Source organism: Equus caballus, chromosome 4 (assembly GCF_041296265.1).
Source record: "Equus caballus isolate H_3958 breed thoroughbred chromosome 4, TB-T2T, whole genome shotgun sequence".
NCBI classification, from domain to species: Eukaryota; Metazoa; Chordata; class Mammalia; order Perissodactyla; family Equidae; genus Equus; species Equus caballus.
The window spans coordinates 8,347,511-8,374,814 of NC_091687.1; the positions used below are offsets into that span (position 1 = coordinate 8,347,511).

At 36.6% G+C, this 27,304-nt stretch overlaps 1 protein-coding gene across 4 annotated transcripts in view; it reads right to left on the minus strand.

The window, feature by feature from the left end:
* PNPLA8 (patatin like phospholipase domain containing 8) overlaps positions 1–27,304 on the minus strand; it is a 55,103-nt gene continuing 27,799 nt past the window's right edge. Inside the window, exons 8-11 of one of the 4 annotated variants that reach the window (XM_005609080.4) lie at positions 26,485–26,679; positions 18,127–18,322; positions 11,350–11,480; positions 1–792 (exon numbers count right to left, since the gene is read on the minus strand). In XM_005609080.4, coding sequence (XP_005609137.2) covers positions 754–792; positions 11,350–11,480; positions 18,127–18,322; positions 26,485–26,679 — 561 coding nt within the window. In that variant the 3' untranslated portion in view covers positions 1–753. Of the gene's footprint in view, positions 793–10,049; positions 11,073–11,349; positions 11,481–11,639; positions 12,676–18,126; positions 18,323–26,484; positions 26,680–27,304 lie in introns of those variants that run through there. The other 3 variants (XM_005609081.4, XM_005609082.4, XM_001491909.6) reach the window with 3 other exon arrangements.

Genomic DNA, 27,304 nt, shown 5'->3' on the forward strand with positions numbered 1-27,304 from the left:
TATCAGAAATTATATATTTTATATATAGCAGAAATTACATGTTTATATACATAACAGAAGTTATATACTATATATATAAAACTGAAATTATTATACATACACAGTATATACACAGACATATACATGCACTGGCTCAGGAATATAGACTCAAAAGGGAGGTCCCAACGGGAAAATCACTGATAAAACTGCAAAGTTTCCCAGAGTCACTGCTTTAAGGGCCAAGAAACTCTTTTGGATGCACACAGTCTAGTGCTTTGCTGTTTTCACCACTCTGCCTCACTGTTTTATTATAATGTTTTGAATATGTCTGGCACACATGAGGCATTTAATAAATATTTGCTCAATGAATGAGTGAAATGTCAGCATAGAGAAGGCATAGGGCTCAGGAACCGTGGCGTGTGCATGTCAAGGGGAGGCGGAGCATATGGTGTGAGCACAACGAGGATACTCGGCTAAATAACAGTAGGTTTGAAAACACACGAAGCACAAAGATAGCACAAAGAACATCTTTCTTCTGCTGTGGAGGATGACCAAATCCCCAGATCCAGGACAGCAAAAATGAATTCTCCAGAAACCGTTTCTTCCCTGCTCCCGAAATCCTGGCCACGGAGCCTGGACTACACCTGAAGCGCCTCACTCTGCTGTGTTTCTTGATGGAGCAGTCTCCGTGTGAAGCAGACTTGGCAGACAGGATTTGAGGTGGTAACACAGGAAGGACCATGATACATTTCTTCACAGCTAACTGGTTTCATTTCAAAGAGCTCGACCTGCACAGTTAGTAACTTCTGTAACCTAAGGGAAATATAATTCGCTGAGTATCTTAAAGCATCTTTTTAGGTATAAATAAAACAAGTAAGGTCCACAGCCTCTAAGCTCATGCTTGTCGTTTTACTTTAAAATCAATTTCAGAAACAAGGGCATTAAAAATTGCTTAAAATTATTTGGAAGCGAATAATATGGAATGCAATTCACATGCCACAAGAGCATTTGTCTCCAAGATCTATAACATTATTTTCACATAAGCAAGAGTGAGCATTATTTACATCCTCAATTTATGTCAAATGGTTCCAAGATCCTTTCAAGGATTAGAGGGGAGGAGTGTTGCACAATTTAGATCTTTGATATTATTTGAGAAACACACACTTTGATTTTAGAACGATATATTTCAGCAAAACTATTAACTTAATGTACTTTCCTCAGTATTGTAACTTCCCAGAACACAAAAATAATAGCTATTTTTTTTCTTTTAAAGATTGGCTCCTGCACTAACATCTGCTGCCAATCTTTTTTTTTTTTCTTCTTCTTCTTCTCCCCAAAGGTCCCCAGTACATAGTTGTATATTCTGGTCATGCTGTACGGGAGGCTGCCTCAGCGTGGCCTGATGAGCGGTGCTATGTCCGCGCCCAGGATCCGAACCAGCGAAACCCCGGGCCGCTGAAGCAGAGTGCGTGAACTTAACCACTCGGCCACGGGGCCGGCCCCAGCTATTATTTCTTGAGCACCTGCTATATCCCAAGCACTGTGACCTACATTATTCTTGGTGCTCACAGCAACTCTGCACTTTTCAGGTGAGGAAACACTCAGGGAGGTTAAGAAACTTGGCCTCACTTTGAACTCAAATGCAAGTTTCGACAGAGACCTTCCTCTTAACACAAAACCTATCACCTCCCGTGGGCTACGATCCGGGACTTTAGAGAAACTAGATACAAAACTGGACCACACTGCACCGATCTCGTTCCATTTGTGTACTTCCAAAGTGCATAGGAGATCGCTCACTGTATTTTATCTTTCTAATATCCAGATCTTCATAGAATCTTTAGAGGACAAATTGCTTAACACGCCGAAACCTCGTTCGGAGTAAGGTTAATGATAAAAACAGGCATTTAACGAATGTCGTTTAGATGATGAAGTCTTCCCTCCAAATAAAAGCAAATCTTGCAGAAATAAAACTCTCGTGTGATACTGGGAAAGAATACAAATCACCACCGTGATCAAAAGCTATTGCATCCAGTTCACCTGCCCCCACCCTTATTTGGACAGTAGTGGGCAGAGTCCTGGGCTGGGAATCCACCGGCTCAAGCCATCACATTTAACAGGGTGGGGTCATATAAGCCTCTGGATTTTTCCCTGCTGTACTTCTCAGATACTCCTTGTGGGATAGCAATGCTGGCCTTACCAAACCCACACGACAGTTGTTAGAATAAAATGAAGTATCTTTGAAGGTGTTTTGGAAAGTATATAAATGCTGTCTGCAACAATAAGTGTTGCACACAAAACTATTACTATAGTTATTGTTCGTTAAAGGGACAGAGTCCTCCACTCATTAATTTACTAAAATAAGGTATATCTTTAAAGATCTAGGCAACAGAATAGCCCAAAACTAAGACTCAATCTGACAAAATGAGGAAGACTCCAAGACAGGGGCAGTGATGGGGAACAGGAATATAACTGTAGAATGAGCAGATACTGGTCAGAAAGAGGTAGAAAAAGGTTCACAGTTCAAACAAAAGCAGCCTTTCTTCTATGCCCTGAAGGGTTGTATTTGAGTTCCTGTTAAGACATGAGACAAGCAAACGGTATGAACAATGTTTACCTCAGGTGCTGCGTGGGAGGAAATGACAGGCTTTGTAACCTGCGCACTTGTTACTGTCTGGCAAGGGTCCCGCTCACGTTGTGGAAAATGACCCCAGCCGTGATGCTCCTACCAGCACAGAGAAGCGGCCCCGTGTCGGGATGTTAAAAGGAAACTGTTTCAGCAAGTACTTTTTAAAGCATTTTCATTTTCCTCATCCCCCAATAATGGTGTAAGGCAGATCATTCAATTAAGCCTAACTTAAGGGACGTATTTATTAAGAGCCTATAACGTATCTAGCAGGGTGCTAGAAGCTGTGAGATAGTCCTTAGAAGCACAAGACAAGCTGAGTTGGGAATGCATGATATAATCAGATAAAAATAAAGCAAGCTACATTACATCAATTATCTGTCGCCCAATGAGAAGTTTCCTTTTTCCTCTCTTCATAATGCACATACAACAGTTTTATCTACATATTTTAAAATTGTAATCATGACTTTTGCAGATGCTTTCAAGTGACTGCAGCGCATATAAGATATCTTTTTTTTTAAGTACCTCTCTGGGTTGTGAAAATTACTCTTAAGAGAGGTGGAGTTGAGCTCTTATCCTTTGAGCTGATGATTAAGCTTATGAGGACCGGACGGAGCAGAACTTTTCCACACATTATTGCAGACACATAGGACTCTGTCTGAAGATCAGGACATAGCCACCGACCCACGCTCAAAAAATGACAACGGCATAAGCCTATGTCACAAAATTCTATACCATCTAAACTTCGTCAAAACCTTTGAAGCATGTATTCCCTGTGGTACTCTATGTGTATATATAAACAAACCTTTGCATTGTAGATTAATCAGACAGGGTGGAAAGTTCCGACACTTCTACAGTTTTTGAGTGTCAGCATTGGGCACTTTTCACATAATTGGACAAAGGAAATGGGTGCCTAAGGGCATGTTTCGATGTGTATGGATTAATTGTATCCTGATTCCACACATGTTCATGCAAAATTAGCAGAATAACAGCACCTGTGATTTACAAGAATGTGGCTTTAATGATTGAGATGCAGAAAAAAATCTTTCTTAAATGGCTCTTAATTCTACTAGTATTATAAAAAACTTGTGTTTTTAAGCCCAAATCTGAAAGGCAGAGAGAGGTGTAAGTTACACTGGTTTTAAGTTTTTCATTTTGAGAGACTTTGGTTAACAGTTCCTTAGACTGTGATCACAAAAACGAAAGCACAACGACTGCTTCTTCCCCTAGAATATCTGTCTTTAAAAATGTGGCCAAATTGTACAAAACATAAAGAAAGACACTTTCTTTTATAAGATCCCTTATAGTGAATTTCCGGGACTGTGCATCTGGGCACAGAACATTTGGTGACTTTTGTGTTTTCCTTTTTACTATCCTGTTCTGCTTGGTCAAGGCATGGACTAGTTCTAAATTGCATTCACAGTGCTTTTTAAATTATTTTGATAGGTAATTTAGTTAAAATGCTACATTAAATACTACTTTGGAACAAGGTGTGTTGGGAATACAATGTAATATAATTAAGATATGACGACATAGCTTTCCTTTTTCTCAGATAATTGGATGGATTTAGCATGGCTGTTGGCCACTGTCCGTTGCCCACATTGTCAGCAGTAGTGCATTCTACGAGAAGGAGTGCCACCATGTAGTAGTTGTTAACTTACTATTTTATTCTTCTATATTATGGGCACATTTATCTTGGTTCAATCCTTGAAAATTGCCTAAGGAATACAAATCAGGCATTTAAATGTGATGTAGACTAGTTTAGAATAAAACATGCGAAAGGATATTAGAGTATGTGTCATTTTAGATAGATAATTTAAGAAAGACTGCTATAGACTCATGATCATACTATGATCTATAATTTCCCCTTGATAATGAGAAGGCATTTTGGTTCTCTTTGGGGAAGGATAGAGCCCAAACTTAACAGCAGTCAAGAAATATAAGACTCTTCTCACCATCATCACCATCTCAGTGCTAGTGAAAAGTAGGGATCATGATAGTACCTACCTCATAGGTTGCTGTGAAGGTGAAATGGCAATAAATGTTAGCTACAAGTATTACTGGAACTCTCAGTCATTTTGGACCTGTAACCTGTTCATATTCAATCAGATGGAAATCTTTAAAATACATCTCACAATATATGTTGTCTAGAGGCAAGGAATAGGTCCTTATTAAGTTCAAGATTTTTATCATGAGGGTAAATCAACATTACAGTCAATATTTTATTTTTTACAAACTAATTATCCAAATTAATAATACATATCTGTGGAGTGTGATGAACTTCAAGCCACTTGCACCGGCTGAATAAACGTTTTAATGAACAAAGCAATCAGTGTGACTTCTGAGACAGAGACATTTACCAAACCCTTGGACCAGCACCTGCAAACAGTTTAGTTCAGGGACATCTGTAGTCTATGAATCTATTTTGGATGGTGGATAGCTCTTGCCAGGAACAGAGCGAACTGTTTTTGAATGTGCTCTCCCTCCTTCCTACTTCCTAGTCATGAAAGAGTAACTGCCATAGATTTGGTCCAAAAAAGCGAGATTAAGTGAAGAGTTCAGTTGTATTTCAACTTGGCAAAAAAAAAAGGAAGAACAAGGAGCAATGGATGCAAAAAGAATTCCTGTTGGGATGGAATCAAAATGGAATTTTACAAATGGCTTATGCACTCTAAATCTGGTCAAAGTATATCCTCCATTTCTTGTGAAAGAAATTCATTATTTGCATTCTGTGGATAAGCAGCTTATGGTTTCTGAAAGGGAGGAATGTTAGTGTTTTGGGTGGGAGAGTTTTCTATTATGAGGGGCTGTCCTGTGCCCCTATCACATTTACCGTCTCTGACTCCTGGTGTACTAAAGGGCGGTTGTTCCCCCAGACAATCTCCCCTCACTACCCCAGATTTTCAGACTCTTTCAGGGAAACGAGTAATACCACCCCTAGCAGAGAACCACTGTGGAGACAAGAACATGAGTATTCACACGGTTTGATGTTGGAATTACACTTCTTCACTGACTACACCCAAGAGTTTACAGATTCAGTTTAGTAAATTGGATCTGAAGCCACTATGCAACATTCAGGCAAGGACATTCTAGGAAAGAGGGATGGAAAGAGTCCTGGTTAAGAAAGCGGATTCCTCTTAGCTCTACAACTCCCCAGCTGTGATATCTTGGGCAACGTTTTTCTTTCTAAGAAAGGGACACTGACGACATTCACCTTAGAGGCTTACCGTGAGGACTAAGGGGCTAACTCCTGTAACCTGCTTAGCTCAGGTCCCAGTACTCAGCGAGCACTCAGATGTGCCGGCTGTTAGGCATAATGGTAGCCAAGTGAGAGTTTATGCATGTAATGTCTGTCATTCACAGGGATCAAGAATCTGTCAAGATAATGTACAGTGGAAAAAACAAAGGTAAGTTAAGGCAGCCCCACAAATAACTAAAATATGGGACAGATGGCAATTTCAACTACTAGAAACATGTTATTTGTTGTCCTGTTAACTGGTAAGGGAAAAATAAGAAAGTCTATGTTTTCATAAATTCGCAAAGCCTGAGATGAGCTTTCTTGTTTCTTATTTTGTGCCATATTTTAAATTCATCACTGACTCTTGTTTTAAATATACACAATACAGGAACTTCTACACTTGACAGTTCAAAATTGCTCAGTCTATGTCAAAATGTTTTGTTTCATTAAGCATGTATTCAGCACAGGAATCCACAATGAAGAAATATGAAAACAAGGAAAGCATGTTAATTCCTGAATTCTTAAGCTAGCAAAGGTATTGAACACCTAATACGCTGTTCTTCTCTGAAACAGTGTAATTCATATTTTTACTGATTGAGACTAAACTGTAATCCAATTCAATATATTTAATCAGGAGTAAATTCAAAACATTTTAGGTATGGATAACCTAAGATAAAATGCTAACATGTAACTTTAAGTAACTCCCCACTTACCGAGTGCCCGCAACAATAAAATACCATCTAATCCAGATCCCAGGATCTGACTTCTTTTAAATGAGTATTTCTAGAGATTTAAATATCTTTATGCCAAAAAACACAGTAATGTAAATGTGACATTTAATATACATATTATTGCACAATTAGAATTGAATCCTTTAAAACAGGTGTCCACTGCCTAAAGATAAAAATAACCCAGAACTATCACAGTCATGCATTACCAGTAAGATCATTATGATTAATACTGCAACTATTTTTCACAATTCGTAGTACCCTGTCCATACTTCATGGATTAGGTCATTGTGACATTACTAGCTTGATAATTCACAAGCTGGAAAATCACGCTATCACCAGGGCTGCAATCATATGTATGCATTTCTACATACTGGTAACAATCAAAGAAATTAACAATTCCATTCACAATTGCATCAAAATGAATAAAACACTTAAATTTCATAAATGGAGCATGAGATTTGCACACTGAAAACTACAAAACATTGCTGAGAAAGTTTTAAGATTTTATTTTTGTCCTTTTTCTCCCCAAAGCCCCCCGGTACAGAGTTGTATATTCTTAGTTGTGGGTTCTTCTAGTTGTGGAAATTTTTAAATATCTAAATAAATGGACAGAATCCATGTTCGCGGCATACTTCAAAGGACAGACGCCACTGAAGGACTTAACACCATAAATACGTCAGCTCTCTCAACGTTATCAGTACATTCAACGCAATCTCTATCAGAATTCCAGCAAGCTTTCTTTGTGTGAGTGGAAAATGACAAACTGATGCTAAATTTACAAAGAAATGCAAAGAAACCAGAAGATCCAAAATAATTTTGAAAAGAATTGGAAGAATTATACTGTCTGATTTCAAAACTTATTATAAGGCCTTAGTAACCAGGCCAGTGTGATAATGGCACGGGATTAACATACAGATCAATGGAAAAGAGACTCCAGAAACGGACTCACAAATACAAAGACAACAGATTTCTGATAAAAGCACAACAGCAGTTCAGTGGTGAGAGAATCTTTCTTTTAACAAATGATGCTGAGACAACTGGATATCCCTATGCAAAAAAAAAGTTTTGACCCTCATTCACACCAGACACAAAATTAACTCAAAAGAACTGATAAAATGACCCTCATCAAAATTAAAAACTCATATGCTTGCTTTAAAAGATAGCATTGAGAAAATGAAGACAAGTCACAGACTGGGAGAATATAGTTGAAAATCATGTATCTCGCAGAACACTTGTATCCAGAATATATAAAAGAATTCTTACAACTCAAAAATGAGAAGACAAACTAATTTAAAAATGGGCAAAAGCTATGAATGGACATTTCACCAAAGAAAATATACAAATAGCTAATAAGCACCTAAAAAGATGGTTGCTCAACATCAATAGTCATTAGGGGACTGCAAATTAAAACCACAATGAAATACCATTACATATGACTATAATCAAAAAGACAATTCCAGGGCTGGTGAAGACGTGGAGGAGCGGGAACTCTCATACACTGCCGATGGGAACGTAAAATCGTACAGACACTTTGGAAAACCGGTTGTTTCTTGAAAAGTTAAACACTTACCACACAACTACAGCAATTCCACTTCCAGATATCTATTCGAGAGAAATGAAACATTATGTCCTCACAAAGGCTTCTACATGAATTTCACAGCGGCATTATTCATCACAGGTAAATAGTGACAACAGTTCAAATGACCATCAACTTGTGAATGGATAAACAAAATGTGGTATATCCGTAAAATGGAATACTGATCAGCAATAAGAAGTCAATAACTGATAGATGCCACAACTTGGATGAATCTCAAAAATACGCTAAGTGAAAAGAGCCAGATGCAAAAGATTACACATGGTATGATCCCATTGACGTGAAATATTCAGAAATGGTCAATCTGTACAGACAGAAAGCAGACCAGTGGTTGTCGGGGGCTGGGGACAGAAGCAGGGAGTAACTACAAACAAGCATGGCGGGAACTTTCAGGGATGATGGAATTGCTTTAAAGCTGGATTATGGTGATGATTGCACAACTCTATAACTACGAACAATTACAAATTGTACAGCTACAATGAACAACAATTTGCTATGAAAATTATACTTCGATAAAAAAGAAAATTATACTTCAATAAAAAAGGAAAAAAATCCTCCACATGAAAGTAGGAATTGATGATCAAATGTGGGTGAAGGGTGAAGTCAGTCCTAGAATAAAGATGGCAGTCAATAAACGTTTGTACAATCAATAATGAACTTGTGAACCTGGCCAATTGGGAGAAATAAAAGGAAAAGTTAAAGATGTTTATAATTGTCTTCTTTATTTCACTATTATTTAACTTTCTATAGCCTTGCGTTCCTTAGCTGGATAACAGGAGTAACAGTACCTCCTTCACAAGGATATAACAAGACCTAATGCGATAACGGACACAGCTTTCAGTATAGTGCTTGACATATAACACTAGGGACTAGCTATTAACATTGTAAAAATATTCAGGTTTCCTCTATAGATGAGGAAATACTTAATAAAACACATTTATGTTTCTCTACTTTCATAGCTATGAAATTTTCCTTAATGTAGAAATGCAACCAGAATTTCATCAACTTTACTCAAAGTTAGTTGTAACAAAACAATTGACAGTGAATAAATTTTGGTTTTTCAATTAGACTTTTCAAAATGTAGCCATTTTCAAGGCACACATTATCATATTTAAAAAAATCAAAATGATTAACGAATGAGATATATCCATCAGTACAAATGAAAACTAGCTGATTTAAATACATAAGCTTATCAGTAAGTACATACTGTTTGCTAAGGCATCAGCTGAATCTTATCTTATAGAATAAGTGGCGTGAATGAATAAGAAATACCCTAATTTCTTCTGAAACTGACAAACATTTCTTTTATCTGATCCTTTTTTTATTTTTATAAACTATTAAAGAATTATAGGGTTGGAAAGAACCTAATGGGCCATTATCTATCTTTCAAATCTTTTTCTATAAAGACCTCATCCTACTTTAAAAACAGTCCAGTGGAGAATCCATAACCTACTTGGTAGCGAGCGCTCATCTTTCGGAAGTGTTCTTTACTTCTGCTCTTTCCTGAAAAGAAGTCCACCCTGCTTCTGGACAACGGAAAGCACTGGCTTTATCATAAAATGAGGGTTCTCTCAGGTGAGTTACACACTTCTTCGGATAACCAGGTTCAAGGACAAATGTGGACAAGAATGATTGAAAACTGGTGCACACACAACCGGGGGTACTTTTTGTAGGAGAGTGAAAAGAGCTAAAGAGACAGGGACAGGGACATGAGGACACACTGAGGTGCCACGCTACGGAGCTTAAGAAAGAAGCTATGGCCAGAGTATGCTTGTATATTGTACCGTTCAACAGGGGAATCATCAGCCAAGAAAAACAAGGGGCACAGAGCTACACGAGCTACATGATGCTAGGACAACAGTGAACTTATAAGGTGCAAATATGTAAATTGCATTAAATATTACTTTATTGTGCTTGAAATTTGATTTATTACAAAGAATATCCAGAAATATTAATTTCCAATTATTTGGATTTTTCTTACAAGTTGTTTTAGTAGTTCCAGATGAATATGTAGTATTTGTGATCTGAAAGGACTGCTTGACAAAATCTTTAGAAATCACTGGTATATAAACCGAAGTTACCCCAACAAAAACAAGTCAGAGATCACTGGTAGGCTCATATTTACTTACACTGTAACTCAAAACTGTACTTTGGATGTTACAAATCTGTTTCTAGTCACATTACTAGCACTGACACCTGCGAAATATTCAAAAATGTGATGAATTACGTCTAGAGCAGGGCAGGTTAGGTAAAATTTTGAGCTTCGAACTTCAGAGGTCCTAGCTACTTCAGAAACTGGCAGCACTCTAATAAGTGAAGAGGGGAGGCAGCTGTCAGTAGCTGCTGGGGGGTGTCAAAGGGAGCCCCTCCATCCTATTTCCAAAACAAAGTTGTAAGGTTCCCCACTGTCCCCTGAGACTGCATGCTGACTTTCTGTGACTTCCTTCCCTCTTGGAAGACTCCTTTGAAGTCCACTTTCTTCGGGATAAAATGTGGTGTGGGAGGGGAAGAAGTGCACAGTGTAATTATAACCCAGGCTGGGCCCTCTCCACCCGCCGGGGGAAATCCCATCCCGCCCGTATGCCTCTAGGGACAACTCGATCTGAGCTACGTTTCTAATAAAGAAGAATATCTGTAGCAAGAACAGAGCTGAAATATTGCCAGCATACCATTCATTACAGAAATAAGAACTCTGAGACACCTAAGAAGGCCAGAGCATCAAAACTATTTTTATTCTCTATATTTTTAATCTAATTGCTGAGTTGGAGAATTTATTGCATTTTACTTCTAAAATAGACTGTTCTTCCGCTTTGCTTCTTTGAAAAGTTGGTATCTTCCCATATAAGACTGAAAATCCATTTTCACATCTGTTCTTATCTTTTGTTTGTACATCTGCAGAATTTACTTCTTGGGTTGCCATAAAAGAAGAGTAAATAAAATTTTAGAGCTAGCTTTCCTCATGTTACAAATGAAATACGTGAAGCCCAGAAAGGCTGGCCCCCCTCCTCCAGGTCACAGAGAGAAGGACTTCACATCATCAGATCCTGGATTAGCATCCAGACCCTCAGCTCCCCCCAGCACATACCTCACTGCCTATACGAATCAATGTTGCAAAGAATCAATACGACAATCTAGGTAACAGGGTTTAGCTTTAGTTTGTATGCACAAAGCAAAGGGTACTTACCTTTTTTTCACTTTTCTTGACAAATCTAAACATGATGTAAGGATTTACATGGCAGATAGACAGATAACACAACAAAGATGAATTTGGTTGGCGTACACAATGATGTGGGTTGGTGCGCATGTTATTAGCCTCTGCAAAATCCAGACAGTTAAAGGAGTTAATAAGGTAAAACAAGCCTAGCATTTTTTTAAGCATACTGTTGACAGGTATGTTCAAATTCTACAAACAGATGGAGAGCTACATTGTTAACAGTAAATAATTGAAAAATGACATTAGCCTTTTAACAATGGTTTGTTTCAATAGTTTATTTTTGTTGGTGATAGGGATATTTTCTCAGTAAATTCAAATAATTTTATAACAGTGGATGATAAGCTGGAGCTAGAAAAGTTAACATACAGCATTATCTTGAAATTTCAGGGGGAAAGAGTGGTTGACTGGGACTTCACTTATCTTTTTGAATCAAAGTTGAAACAAATATTTTGAATAGAAAACTGAATCTGGTCTTTCATATTTCAAATGTAAAAGTCCTCTGATAGAGAAAATTCCATTTTTGTGCATCTGTTTAGATGATATTACAGTAAAAGGCAACATTTGGATTGTAGAATGTAGCTAGTGAAAACATAAGTAATGTAAATTAAGAAGAAATTAGCTTTTCCACATGAAAGAAAATCAATGATCAAATAAAATCAACATGATTATGGTGACTAACACAAAAATACCAAGAATAATATAGTTTTCAGTTCTTGTTTGGCACATATATTAATAAATTTTCAAACATCTAACAATATAACACCAACATCTACTAAAACCAACTAGCACAACAAGATTCCTAAAACTTAATTATTAACATCATAAAAATCTAATTTCCATTTGGATTCTGTAACCAAGCACACCCTCTGTGCTGTGCAAGCTGGTTCAAGCACTGTCTTTCTCAGGACTCCCCAGAATTCAGTAAGTATTTCAAAGTTGACTCATGCTGAACCCCATAATTCCTTATCCAATTCGGTGGATCTCCTGAACAGGCCTTCACTCATGAGAAAATATGCAATCATCACAATTTTGAAAAGAATGGAAGGCCTTCATACATGTCAGTTTTTAGTTTTATCCAGTCATTAATTTTCTGCAGAGTTGTTTTTTCTTGACTTAATATTTTTGCAAGTTTTTTCATCTTTTCTTCATTTCTTTCTATGTACTTCAACCCTTCCAACTGCAGCTGATCCAGCTTTTCATTTCGACTTTCATCGAGAGGTATGTTTTCACACATTACAGGATTGAATCTAAAATAGGTGTCAGGAGGTAACAGACCGTCAAGCATTATATGGACTTCTGTTAAAACAAATAAACAGGGGATAGGGTGGATAAGAAAACTGAGTTGATCTGCAATGATCTAAATTTATCTTTATTTAAAATTATCCTCTTTTAGGGCAAATTACAAAGCTGTTCTTATTTCATCACTCCACCTAATTAACAATAGGAGTAAAGAACCCATAATAATGAAAATAACTACAAAGAGAAATTAATCTCCCAAAATACTTCACATAATTCTGCTAAATTAGGATACTTGCTCCAGTCCTCTCTTCTCTCTGGTTTTGGTCACACTGTTAGCCACAGCTGAAATGCCTTTCCAACTTTCCTTTTTTTGTTTTTAATTTTTTGGGATCATCTTCACTGAGGCGTAGTTTTCATACAGTAAAATTCACTGGTTTTAAGTGTAGAATTTGACAAGTGTTGACAAATGCATACACTGTGTAGCCAGCACGACAATCACAACAGAATATTTCCATCACCCCAAAAGGTTCCTTCAGGCCTCTAAAGTTGCTGTCCCTTACCCTTTGCCTTTTCTAGCGGTCCATATACACAGAATCCTAAGTATATAGCTCGTAGCCATCTACCTTCTTTTACTTAGCAAAATGCTTTTGAAATTCATCCACGTTGTAGTTGTCTCTCTAGTTCCTTCTTTTTTATTGCTGAGTAGTATTCCATTGTATGGGTATACCACAATTTGTTCTCTCCAGTTCTAGTTCTGGCTCTCTTCCATTTTTAGCTATTAGGAATACTCCCGCTATAAACATTTACACTAAGTCTTTTTGTGGATATGTGATTCCATTCCTCTTGGGTAAACACCTGGGAATGAAATTGCTGGGTCATATGGTAAAGTATATTTACCTTTTTAAGAACTGCATCGCTGTTTTTCAAATGGCTGCACCATTTTGCATTCCAACTATTAATATAACAGAGTTCCCACTGCTCCACATCTTTGTCAAAACTAGGTATTGTCAGTCTTAATTTTAGACATTCTAGAGGATGGTGTAGTGGTACCCCGTACTTTTAGTTTTCATTATTCTAACAAACTAATGATGTTGAGAAGTCTTTCATGTGCTTATTAGTCATCTGTAGATCTTCAATGAAGTGTGTATTCAAATTTTTTGTCCATTTTTTTGACTGAATTTGTTTTCTTCTTTAGATATTCTTTATATATATATATATAAAATGTAAGAATTCTCCCTATATTTTGGTTCTGATTATGTATTTGGTTCTGATGACAGATCAGATACATGTTTTATAAATATTTTATTTCAGTCTATAGCTTGTCTTTTCATTTTATTAAAAGTATCTTTTGAAGAGCAAAATTTATAATTTGATGAAATCTAATTTATCTTTCTTTTTTGGTTCATAATTTGTGTGTCTTATCTAAACAATCTTTACCTAACCCAAGGTCGTCAAGATCTTCTCTAGAGTATTCTAAAAGTTTTATAGTTTTAGCTCTTCTGTTTAGGTCTACAATCCATTTCAAGTAAATTTTTGTAAAAGGTACAAAGGATCAAGACTCATTTTTTTAAATATAGTTATCTAATTGTCCAAGTACTAGTTGTTGAAATGACTAGCCTCTCCTCATTGAGTTACCTTTGTCAAAAATCTTTTGAACTTAGATGTATGGATCAATTTCTGTACTCTCTATTACGTGCCACTGATCTGTGTGTGTCTATCTTTATGCAAATACCACAGTCCTCTGCTTACTGTAGTTTTATAGTCTTGAAATCAGAGGGCGTAAGTCCTCCAACTTCTTTTTCAAAATTGTTTTGGCTATTCTAGGTCTTTTGCATATCCATATGAATTTTATAGTCATCTTGTTAATTTCTACCCCAGAAAAAGCTGGTTTAGATTTTTATAGCAATTGCAAGGAGTCTATAGATCAATTTGTCATCTGCCACTTTAACAAAAATACTGAGATTTCAATTCATGAGCCTGGCATATGGATTTATTTGATTTATTTATTTAGGCCTTGTATATATTTCATTTCAATTTTCAATTGTTCATTGCCAGGACGCAGAAATACAATAGATTTGTATTGACTTTGTATTCTTCAACTTTGCTAGACTTATTAGTTCTAGTAGCTTTTTTATAGATTCCTTAAGATTGCCAACATAGACAACCATGCTGACTATAAATATTCTCCTCTTCATTTCTAATCTATATGCCTTTTATTTCCTTTTACTGCCTTACTACGCTGGACAGATCTCCAGTACAACATTGACTGGAAGTGATGGGAGAAATCTTACGCTGTTCCTGATCTTAGGTAGAAAGCATTCAATCTTTTCCCATTAAATATGATGCTGGCTCTGTTTTGTTTCTTTTTAGATGCCCTTCCTTAGGCTGAGGAAGTTGCCTTCTGTCCCTAATTTGCTGAGTGTTTATCATGAATGGATACTGAATTCTGTCACGTCTTTTTCTGTATATATTGAGATTATCTTAAATTTTTCCTTTTTTGGTCTGTTAATGAAGTGAATTACACTGATTTTTTTGAATATTAAACCTACCCCATATTTCTGGGATGTACCCTACTTGGTTATTCTGTATTCTCCTTTTTATAAACAGCTGAATTCAATTTATTAGCATATTTTAAGGATTTCTGCATGCATATGAATAGGGAATATTGATCGGTATTTTGATATTTTTACCTGGTTTTGGTGTCAGGGTAAAGCTGTCCTATAGAATGAGCTGGGAAGTAGTTACTCTTCTTCTATTTTTTACCCATTTGTGTAGAATTGCTGTTAATCATATCAACTGTATTTTCATTTCAGGTCTTGGATTTCTCACCTCTAGCAGTTTGATTTGGGTCCTTTTTATATTACCCTTCTCTCTCCTCATCATGTTCAAGTTTTCCTCTATTTCATTGAACATATGGAGTATACTTATAACAGCATTGTAATGTCCTTGTCTGCTAATTCTATCATCTGTTTCACGTCTAGGTCTGTTCTTATTGGGTTTTCTCCTGGGTAAGGGTGTCTTTTCTTGCTTCTTTGTATGCCTGGTAATTTTTTATTGGATGCCAAACACAGTGAATTTCACATTTTTGTGTGCTGGAGTTTGTTGCATTCCTTTAAATATTATTCAATTTTATTCTAACAATGGATGCTGTTAACTGGACTCAATTTGATCTTTTTGAGAAATGCTTTTAAGCTTTCTTAGGGTGGACCCATAGCTAATCGGGTGCCATTTCTGAGACAGTACCCTTCTGAGGACTCTTGCACATCCAATGTATTACAAGGTCTTTCTGATCTAGCTGATGGAAATCTCAGCTACTATGGGTCCCACGTGAGCTCTAAGGATTGTGCTGGTGCTTTCTGGCGTTTCTTTCCTCTGCTTTGGGTAGCTTCCTCACATGCATGCACAGATCAGTACTCAAGGAGATGGCTCTGCATATCTCTGGAGCACGCTCTCTCTGAAGCTGCCTTCTCTGTCGTATTTTGCCCACAAATGCTAGTTTCCTTGGCCTCCTTGAACTCCAAACTCTGTTTCCTGAACTCCAAGGGACTGTCCTGCTGTTTTGGGTTCTCCCCTCCCTGTACTATGGCCTAGAAACTCTTTTCAGGTAGCAGGCTGGGCAAATATAGTGATTACTTCATTTATTTTCCTTCTCTCAGGGTTCACTGACCTGTGCCACCTGTCACCTAATGTCTGAAAACCATTGTTTTGTCCAGTTTTCTAATGGTTTAAGTGAAAGGAAATATACGGCTCCTATTATTCTATCATGGCCAGAAATGGAAGTCTTCATCCTCTTTTAAAATGCCCAAACCCTACGGATCCTTTAAGACCTGTATCAAGTGTAATTTACTTCTTGTAAACTGTCTACAACAATCTAGCTTTCTCATTCTCCCTCTTAATTCATAGTCTTAATCATCTACAACTACCATTTATTTAGCAATTGATAATATATTAGATTGAACCAAATGAAATTGCTGTTTTTTATAGGTCAATAACCATGAACTATCAGCAATCACATGTGTTTCACTCTAATTCTTCACTAACTAGAGTATAAGTACATGGACGCAACACTTCATGCTTCTTGAAAATTTCAGATGAACCTATCACACAGTTTGCACAAGGTGTACATGTAAGTATTATGAGACTGGCTGATTAAAGCTACCCTTTTCTCAGCAGATTGCTTATGGTAAGAATATTTGATTGATTTGACAACAAAATTTCAGATAGTGAAAAATCCAGAATATTAGCTTTTCTTGGGTTATCATTTAATAGATAAAAGTCCTTACTGGGGAATTTAAGATCCTTACATAGCTAATAGACTCAGCCAATAACCTCATGATATGGAAAGAGTGAGAATGAGAAGCAAGTGGCTAAGTGGTAAAAATTCTTTTGAAAAATTTAATAAAAGATTTCATATAGGACTTAAAAATAAAATAGTAAAATATGGAGATCTAAACCTCAAGGCCAAAACTAGAAATTCAAAAGTACTCATTGACTGTTTACTGTGTGTTAGGCACTGAAGTCAACGTAGTCAACTGGATAAGTTCCTGCCTTACATTCTTGTGGGAGAGAGAGGTAGAGAATAAGGAATTAAACAAGCAAGTGCGTAATATATATCCATAATGAGATGAATGCTCTATGAGAAAAAAAAAGAAAGAAGCAGGATAAGGGGTTAGAGAGAGACGGTGAGGTGGTTGGAAAGTGGTCAGGAAAGGTTTCTGAGGAAGTGACATCTGAGCAGAGACCTGAATGAAATAAAGTAGCGAATCAAGCATACACCTCAGGGGTGGCCTCAAGGAGAGAGAATACAGCAAGTGCAGAGGCCCTGAGGCAGACTTCTTAGCAAGTTTGAGGAACAGCAAGAATTAAAGTGTAGCTGGACACACTTTACAGAAGGGGTACATCTTAAAGAGGTGAGGAAGAGATGTATTCAAAGGCTAGGTCTCAGAGGCCTGGGAAATTTCAGCAAATGAGGCTTTTGGATTTTGCTCTAAATGTGATGGGAAGCCTAGAGGGTTTTGAGCTGGGTAAAGATGATTTAATTTACATTTTACGAGGACCACTTTGGTCTTTACATGAAGACTAGATTATAGGTGCAGCAAGAGTGGAAGTGATGACATGCTAATTCCAGTCTGTCTCCGCCTTCCTAAATAATGTAACACCATAAGTACGCTCATTCTCTCACTGTTACCACGTTTTTATCTGAACCAACCTGACTCCTTCTCTTTTTCCTGTTTCTCGACTGGCTTAAGAGTCTCCAGCCAAGTGTCTGTGCTACCCCTGCTTTAGATACTTCTCCAACTGTAAGGAGGCAGTGGCAGCACCAGCTTCCAGACAGAGTCTCTACTCCAGGGTCACTCAGAAGAAATGGGTGAGGAGAAATGGGAACAAGACACTGGATCCCATGTGCTTCCCTCCAACACCGACGTATGTACTCTTTTGCATTTAGCATCAGCATATTCTACCAAAAGCTGAATTCTACAAGTTAGAGCAGCAAACAGACAGACTAACCTTCCGTATCTGTAGCGCTGTTGATAACATTCGACAGCTTGGTCTTCAAGCTTGTGTATGTCACGGCATTTCTCACGTCGCTCTCATACCGCCCAGTGCCCAGGGATACAATGCACTCCAAGGGGACGTCTGGCCAAAGACATTTACACTCGTGCATTGCTAATGCTGAAGGGTTATTCAGGAGCAAACCGCCATCCTGCCAAACGTAAGTCAAGAACATACAGTAGAGAACTCTTAAAAATGAAATTCCATTCTACAAATTTGAAAACAAAACTTCTATCTTAAACAATTTGAAATTTACTCAGGGAGAGCTGAACTATGTAATAAATTGAACAAATTATTTAAAAACAATAGGTTCTTCAAAGTGATTTTATTTTATATACTACAGCTGCAAAAAAAGTCATGTGGAAACGCGCTGGCTGCACTGACCTTAAGCTTTCCTTTCCTATTATGAAAGTTTTTGAACTTCTTCATGGATTGCTTTGCATATTTTGCTCAAAACTACTGAAATAAACTAAATTACATTTTAAAGATATATTATCCTTGTTTAGAGGTTTAATATAGATTCTATATAAAACCTAACAAAAGAACTGTGGTTTTACCAAACAATTGAAACTAGTTTTTTCACAAGTCAAATCATAACCAAATTAATGAAACTAATTTAAGTTGAAACTTCATTAACAATACAATTTCAAAGTCTCACATTCATTATAATGCAGATATAACCTAAACAAAGTAGGCAGACTTTATGAATCTAAGCATTTATCAATAATCAATGTTATTTTGAAGAATTCAAAAAGAAGGGTAAAATATGCTGCTAAGAGTACTGTAAAAGGCAGTAGAATAAAGTATATAAGCAGTCTCACAATAATTTCTGATAAAGACCGAAAGAAAGAAATGCAGCCACCCAACCTCTAGTGAGGTAATAATATGACTGTCCTTTTACAAAATTCATGAATTAAAGGATCAAAGAGACTCCTCCCAAGTAGTTTCCTTTCCTTGTAGAAAATCATCGACTCTGCACCTCCACCACTGTCAGTAGTAGTGTGCCCTGGCTTGAAGGCCCCATTTAAAACACCTGCAGAATTTTGCCCTGCTAATGAAGTATACTATTGTTACTAAAATTTCTCGTGGAAAGTGAAGGAGAAACGCCCCTCACCTTCTTGTGAGTTTATGCTCAGTTATTTTAGGGGGAGGAGTAGTATTTACTTTATAAGTCACAGATAATGATAACTCTTCATTTTAAGCATTACCAAAACAACTTCCTCAAAAACACATATCTCAAATAACACTCTCGTTGAATGAATGAGAATACACTAGAAGGCAGAAATACAGAAATATCCCAAAATGCTAATCACACTTCCCAGAGAAAGCTTATTGGCTCTTTAGTTATGGAATAGCCAGTCTACGGCTAATGGTCCTGTATCATGGCTTATGTCATTCATGCCCAATGTACAGCTTTATGACATCTTTGGGATAACAGGGATACACAGGGCTGTGTGGACTCTCAGAGAATCTATTTTGTCACATGTCTTCACTGCTTGCTCTATTCTCCACTTTAGAGTGGGTTGTTTGCTGCCACTTCCAGCTCAATCTCTACCTGCCCCTGAGTGGCCAATCTCCACCACTCTCCAACTACATCTCTTCAAAAGAATGTGTCTTATGTTTCCACATTTATGACTTTCCCGAGAAAAGGCTGTCCTTTTAAAAGACATTTCTTGTCAACAGGGGCATATTCATTCATAGATCCATCACATCTCAGGTCTTTGGCTCTTTTCACAGATGTCCCTCTGTGGCTGAGACGTGCTTAAGTTGGGAATGTCTCTGTAACGTGAAGCTTGCAGAAAGCTGGTCTGTGAATGGCGTCAGGTTTGGGATAGGGAAAGATGGGGAGTGGGGAGGGTTGAGTTCACCTCCTTTGCCGCCTGACTGGCAGGAGGCATCCTAAGAACAGGGAAGCCTCTCTCCCCTGTCGAGGCTCAGGAAAAGGGAGGGATTTGTCAGGAGCAGAACGAGGACACAGCGGCACACATGCTGGCATTGTACTTGTCTTTACTACGGATTCAACAGGCTTAATTTTCAGTATCCATCTCAGTAAGAGAGTTAAGCGCTATAGCAATGTAGCTAAATCATTCCTAAACTGAAAGCAGCAAGGCAGAGGACATACCCAAAAACCAGAATCCTAAACAAAACATAGCAAAGCGCAAGTTAAGACTGTTGAGAAGTAAGCCTTCTCTCACACCAGGGAGACTGTGCAGTTCATTCATCAAAAACTTGAATGTCCATCTACTCCTTGCCAGGCCAAAAAGCATGCAGTGACCAGTTTTGGGGACTGCTACCCTCGTGTGCGCTGAGTTTGAAGCAGATGAACTGAGACTATATGTGCTGGAACTGATCCCCAGGGAGGGTGGGACAAGTTTTTAGAGCCACTAGGCCCACTTTCCTCAAAGAACCAGTAGAGGCTAAATTCACAAGTCATTCTAAACTCCACCGTGTCTTCCCTCCCACAATGGCATTCAATTCTCTGAGCTTCCGTGCCGCTGACACAGTCCTCCCCTCCTCCCCAACATCCTAAACCCTTGCACTGTGCTCTATGGAATCGTTCCACAGTTAAAGTTCCACCGTAATCTCACCTTCTTCTAAATGCTGTCTTCTTCTGTGACTTAGCAGAAATGTGGCTCTTCCCTGATATCACTTCCTAGGTTGTTGTTGATGCTTCCATACCTTATACCCCTTAGTGGTTAGGAGGAGGAATGGTGTCTTATTTGTTCTTTAGTGTTCCTTCTAGACCCTTATTAGTCCCAATCCACTGGGAAAATGCATATTCTTTAGAGGCTCGGCTATTCAGTTCCACCACCAGGTCCTCAGCACTGTTGTCAACTATCAACTTCCAGCCACTCCTCCTCATTCAACAAATTAGTCAGCACCTGGCTCACAGGCTTCTTTCTAACCTGTGCAGAAAGGGGGAGAAACTCTTCACATTACCCCATGTGACTTCACATCTTTACCACACCTTGGATTTTCAGTTCTTCATTACTCTTCTCTTCAAAAGCTATTCTTTCATCTAATCTCCAAGGTCACACATTAGATCTTGTTCTCAAAATAAATGGAATAATTCAGTACATAGTCTTTTGAGTCTGGTTTCTTTCACCTAGCATAATGCTTCTGAGATCCAACCACATCATTGCACATATCAGTAATTCATTCCCTTTTATTGCTGAGTAGTATTTCATCATTCAGATGTATCACAGTTTGTTTATCCATTCACTAGGTGGAAGGCACTACTTTTAAACTTAGCTATCTTTATATATCTGTTGAAAGTCATAAATTGGCTAGGTATTTGTATTGTTTAACTTTGTAAAACTCTACTTAGATTCCTCAAATGTAGGTACTAATAATTATTTCCTAAAGGCTTTATCAAGTACAAATTTTAATTTAATTCTTTCAGCTTTTTCCCTTGTTTTCCATTAAGAGGACATTAAATAATACCCCTCCCATAATAGAGGAAACATATCTCACTTCTAATTCAGCAAAAAAGTTATCACTTTTATTAAACTATTTTTATCTTAAATTCTATAGTTATACTCTGTGAAACTTCTAATCATCTGGGTACTTTAGAGGAAACACTTCTTTCTTATTATAAAAGCCTATAAAGATGGATCAGAACAGACAAAAAGAGGAGAAAACAAGGGGCAAACAAGGTTTAGCAAGAATTGGTAATAGGAGAATCAATCCCAAACCAAAAAGTTGCCAGTATCCAGTGGTTTTAATAGCCATGCTTCAAAGTAAATTCCTCTTCCTTAAACTTTACCTACATTTCATCAAAAAAGTGCAGAAGTTAAGACTTTTGATACTCACTCTCCCCAGGGGTGAGGCATACCGTCTCGTAAGCTCTCTTACAGTCAGCCTACTCTTGTCAGATGCCTCTTCCGTCAGTAAGTCATTAGGCTAACGTGATGTCTATGGTCCTTCCTGCAGCCTCTTCATTCATTTAAGTTCATATTCATAGCTATTTATTTATTGTGTACTTGGTATTTGACAGGCACACTGCTAGGTGCTGAGGTAAAGAGACTTGAAAAGTGAATTGACAGAATAACTTGCTACTCATCTCTTAGAGGTACACACAGGATTGTGTTTCAAGTGCAGCACATCGTGCATGTACTTAATAACCTAAGATTTAGATGCTTTTTATGCATATTTAATCATTTCAAATCATAACTCAGGATACCTACCAGAAAATAACCAGTGGACAATGTGAATGCCTCCTAGTCATCTCATCTCAGCTTCTTATTCTTTTAGGGTTTTCATAAAAAATTTTTTATTATGATAAAATATATATAACAAAAAATTGATCCTTTTAACCATTTTTAAGTTACAATTCAGTGGCATTAATTACATTCAGAATGTTTTACAACCATCACCACTATCTATTTCCAAAACGTTTTTATCAGTCCAAACAGAAACTCTGTACCCATTAAGCAATCACTCCCTTGCTCCCCTCCTCATCCTGTTTCCATCCTAAGCAATTATTCATTCTTTGTGCCTCAACTCACATGGGAACTTCTCTGTAAGACCAACCCTGACAGAATAAACCACATCTTCTGTACCATCTCTTAACCCTGTATATATTTTTATTATTGAAATATCTTCTCATTCTATAACTGTTAAATTCTTCTAGTTTGAGCTATTTGAGGGTAGAATCCAGGACACACAAACAATATGCCAACGATTATTAAAAACCTTTACATTCTTCCCAGCTAACACAGTGCCTGGTGCCGAGTAAACACTCACTACATTTTTGTCCAGTTATGAAAATTATTAGTTGTGGCCTGGCACAGGCATAATTTGGCAGGTGCTGGGCAGGCTCTTTCTGCTAAAAACACTCTTTATCTGGAATATTTATATGAAATATCATAACTCCTTCTAGGTTAATGTATTCTGACTTGTGAATATAACCTTTTAAAATGTAAATAAGGCCTAAGAGAAATAATATATTAGAATCTGTCATCAAAACCTTTAGTGAGAACTAATTTATCAGGCTCTTTCTCCAAAGACAGAGAATGAATGATTTAACTTTGGAGATGAAGATGGAAAAAGAAAGAAGGAATATGCATATGCCAAAAACTCATCAAATCGTATACATCAAATATGTGCATTTTTTCTGTATACCAATTATATCTCAATGAGCTGTTAAAAAGAGAAAGAGAGAAAAGGGATAATTTTGTATAAAAAATACTATTTCAAGATAAGTATGATGCTACTTGGGTGAGAAGGGAGAAGTAATATACTGGAAGCTACTCAAAAAGAAGTCTTCCCATTTTATAATTTTCTAGGACATGCAAGAAACCTTGAAAATACGGTCATAATATTCTTCTCTTTATAGTCAAAGGCAAATGAAATCTACCCATCTACATACTCATACCTCTTATTATAGCATTATTTTCAATAACTGCTCAAATAAAACATTAACCTATAATTTATACTCTACCTGATTCCAAAAAGGTTATGAAGTAACTTACATTAAAACATATGTCAGACGTTACAGTTAAAAGGGATTTTAAAAATGAGACTGGAAATAACTGAATATAATTATTCAAAGAACTTAGGATAAGAGGATTGTAATTAAGTACCATATTACTTTTTTTTTAAAATAAAGATTGTTTTCACATGTTTTACAGCTCTTGAGTTAATAATGTGAGCCCAAACTCCAGACATTTATCACACACCGGGTTTTACTAGCTCACAATGTAAGCGGAAGATTGGGGAAGGGATTGCGAGATTAACTTCACGCCTGGATTTTTCTTCTGCCCTTTTCTGCCTTTAGGAGCCCTTCTCCTTTAACTGTCTCTGGTTGATGATCAGTTAAGCACAGTGATTACAGTTGGGTTTGATGACAGACCAGCACTCTGAAAAATATTGTGGAATCCTGAGCTGTGGGGCAAAAGAGACTAGACAATCCACACTGTGTCACTGTCGCCAGCAAAGGAGAAGTCAGCTACTCTTTTTTTTTTTTACAGTGGAATTTACTTTTTTTTTTTCATTTTTTTCATTTGTTTGTTTATTTTCAGATGTACATCATAATATATTTGGAATTCTGTATAGATTACATCATGTTCACCACCCAAAAACTAACTATAGTCCATCCCCTTAAGTAACATATTTTAGTTGTAAACTTCTGGGCAACTTCTGAAGGGCTGGAAAAGAACTTTGCCTGAATCTCTTCTTTGTTCAAGCAATCAAGATCATTCACACTTTAAAATATTCTTATCAATCTTTCACAATGTTTTTTGAGGAGAAAAATATCTCATTTCTTCCTCAAGTATTGGAAGAGAATATGCAATAAGGAAAATGTTTACTTAGAGTTTGCTTAGACTCCAGGTTCATTTGAATATTCTTATTAAAGTTGATGTGCCAATCTTTCTGGAGTCAAATCACTGATTTACATGAAAGTATATTCTCCGCACATGTGGTTATATGCTTTACATAAAATTTATATAAGAAGTTATTTTAATCTGTAGCTCAAGCTTAGTTCAAAGATTATGATCACCAATATAAAAATGGCTAAACATGAAAAGAAACAACACTAGTCTATCCGAACAGAAAAAGAACCACCGAATTACCTTGATTGTTACGTGTATTCTACAGGACTGAATTAAACCTTAGAACTACTTCCTCTTAGATAAAAAAAAAAGAGCAAATGAGATAACTTCTTTCCAAGTCTGGGAACACATGGTCCTGAACTGCAGTAACATCATTTGAGACTTTCACTAATATTTGGCATAACTACAATTTGAAGCATGACAAGCATCTTAGTTATGTTATAAACCTTAACTATTATATTTTGAATACATTGTTTAAGTTATTTCTCCATTTACAACATGTGAGAATACTATAAGAATATGGAGAAACAGTTGTTAAAACAAGCAAGCTACATATTAAAATAAAAATCTTATTTTGACTGATCCTGTCCTGAAATCCATGTTAGAAAGACTCTACAGCTAGCACTTTCTGTCCTGAGGGGGTGGAGGAGAGAAGGGAAAGGCGAGAAGGGGAAGTGCCTTACATAATTCAACAATGACTGATTTGGCAAAGTACGAAATAGTCTGAATTGACTCCAAAGACAAAAGAAATCCTCTTTTAATCTCTTAACTACAAAGATTATAACATCACTTCCAGAAAGACACAGCACATGGGACAGCTGACCATAACATTTTAAAATATATCTAAGCTACTACACAAAAACATAGGAGAAAAAAAATTGATAAAAATGATTTAGTATTATAACACTGACATTATTAAAATCAAAAATTAAATTATAAATTAAACTTACATGGCTGCTACGTAGTTTAGATTGATACCTAAAAATCTCTGTCAAGACAGTTTTTTTCTCAACGTATATGTGAATACCAAATAAATAGAGCACACATACTTCAGTGACTAGAGAGGAAAGTTAAGGTTATGGATTCCATCAAATGAGATGGATTTTAAGTGGAATATCATATAAAAATCATGCATATATAAAATACACATATTTTGGAATTATCAGTTCAAAAGCCTTATTGACTTTTTTTTATCATTTATTTAAAGTTATGATATAAGTTAATATAAGTTATTCTGTAAATAGTGGGAAAAACTTGACAGAGAAAAAATTTACAATAAACAGATGAGTCTATACAACACAAAAAGTATAAATTACCAGAAATACTCAACTTTATAGATCATTTAGCCATAAACTTAAAAATAGTTACAGATAGCATCCTAACTCCATCACATAACAGTTGTGACCCTAGCCCAGTTACTTAACCTTTCTTAAGACTCCAACTTCTCATTTGTAAAGTGGAAATAACTCTGTCAACCTCCTAAGCAGCAACGATTAAATGAGATAATAGATGCAAAGGCCTACATAGGTGCCTGGCACACAGCTAACTTAACAAGTGTTTACAACTATTATTTTATTATACCCTCTCCTTCAAAATACGTCCGCCAAAACTGTCAAACAGACTGGGTTCTGCATTTTTAGTGACTGCGTTTCATTTTTAATTTTTATCACATTTGGAAAGCCAATCATACATACCACTTCATTTTTCCATCAACAAAATTATCATAATTGGCAATGAATCACATTATATAAAATACAAAATGAATCTTTCCTAAAATATGCTCAAGCCAAAAAGCTTGCTAATTAAAAAAAAAAAAACAACAAATAAAAACATCTTGTCCTGTACATCTTTTGCCACATGGAGATATGAAGAAGAAAGTCTCCTTGGTTGGTCCCTCTGTAAGTTCAGTGACATTTAATAAGAGCTGATTCTTTTTAACCACATTAATTTAAAAAGAGAAGCCATACAGTCAACTTACTTGATGAAGATCATTGCCCAGTGCATACTCTTCAAAGTAGCCTGGCGCAGCGGAGGAGGCTCTAATGGCTTGCCACATTTTATACTGACAGCCTCCCAAATAGTGAGAGTTGATACCAGGAAAATGACCATAGTTTCTGAACACAAAAGCTTTCGGCGTTATCCCTCTGTTGACTATGGTACTTACGGCAGCTACCTAATGAATTAAAAAATGAACAATACCCATTGTAAGCAGCAATATTTGGGATTTGTAAAAATTAAATATTTAGTACTATGAATGAACAACCTACAACTCTATCCATCAGGATAAATGTGTAGCATAACTATAATGTTAAGCAAAGGGAACAAGATCTTTTTAAATAGGTATTTCTTTATGGCAAAATAGATACAAGAACTGAGAATTTTGAGAAATGTCTTATAAGACAGAGGTAAATACAAGATATTTTTGACTGTATGATAAGCTATTTAAAAGGACATTCAAGAAGGCATAAATTTGCAGACCTTTATATAATAATTGATACAGCAGTAGTAGGAATGAATAAAAATCATTTAAAGATGAATAAATACACTATTTTCATAATATTATTTACAAAGTAGTCTTTTTCTGTGCTCTTTGAAAGCATTATGACTTTAGTAACTGACATGCCAACACTACACAAACTCTCAAGGTTTTCTGATCACAGTTAATAACTGGCAGCTGGGTAGTTTCTTTTTTACTAAAAACCTAATGCTGATCACCCTCGGTCTCAGATATTGATGTCAGTTGAATTTATGTAAAATGTGCTGTATTTGTTAACGATCTGCAATATAAACTTAAGATG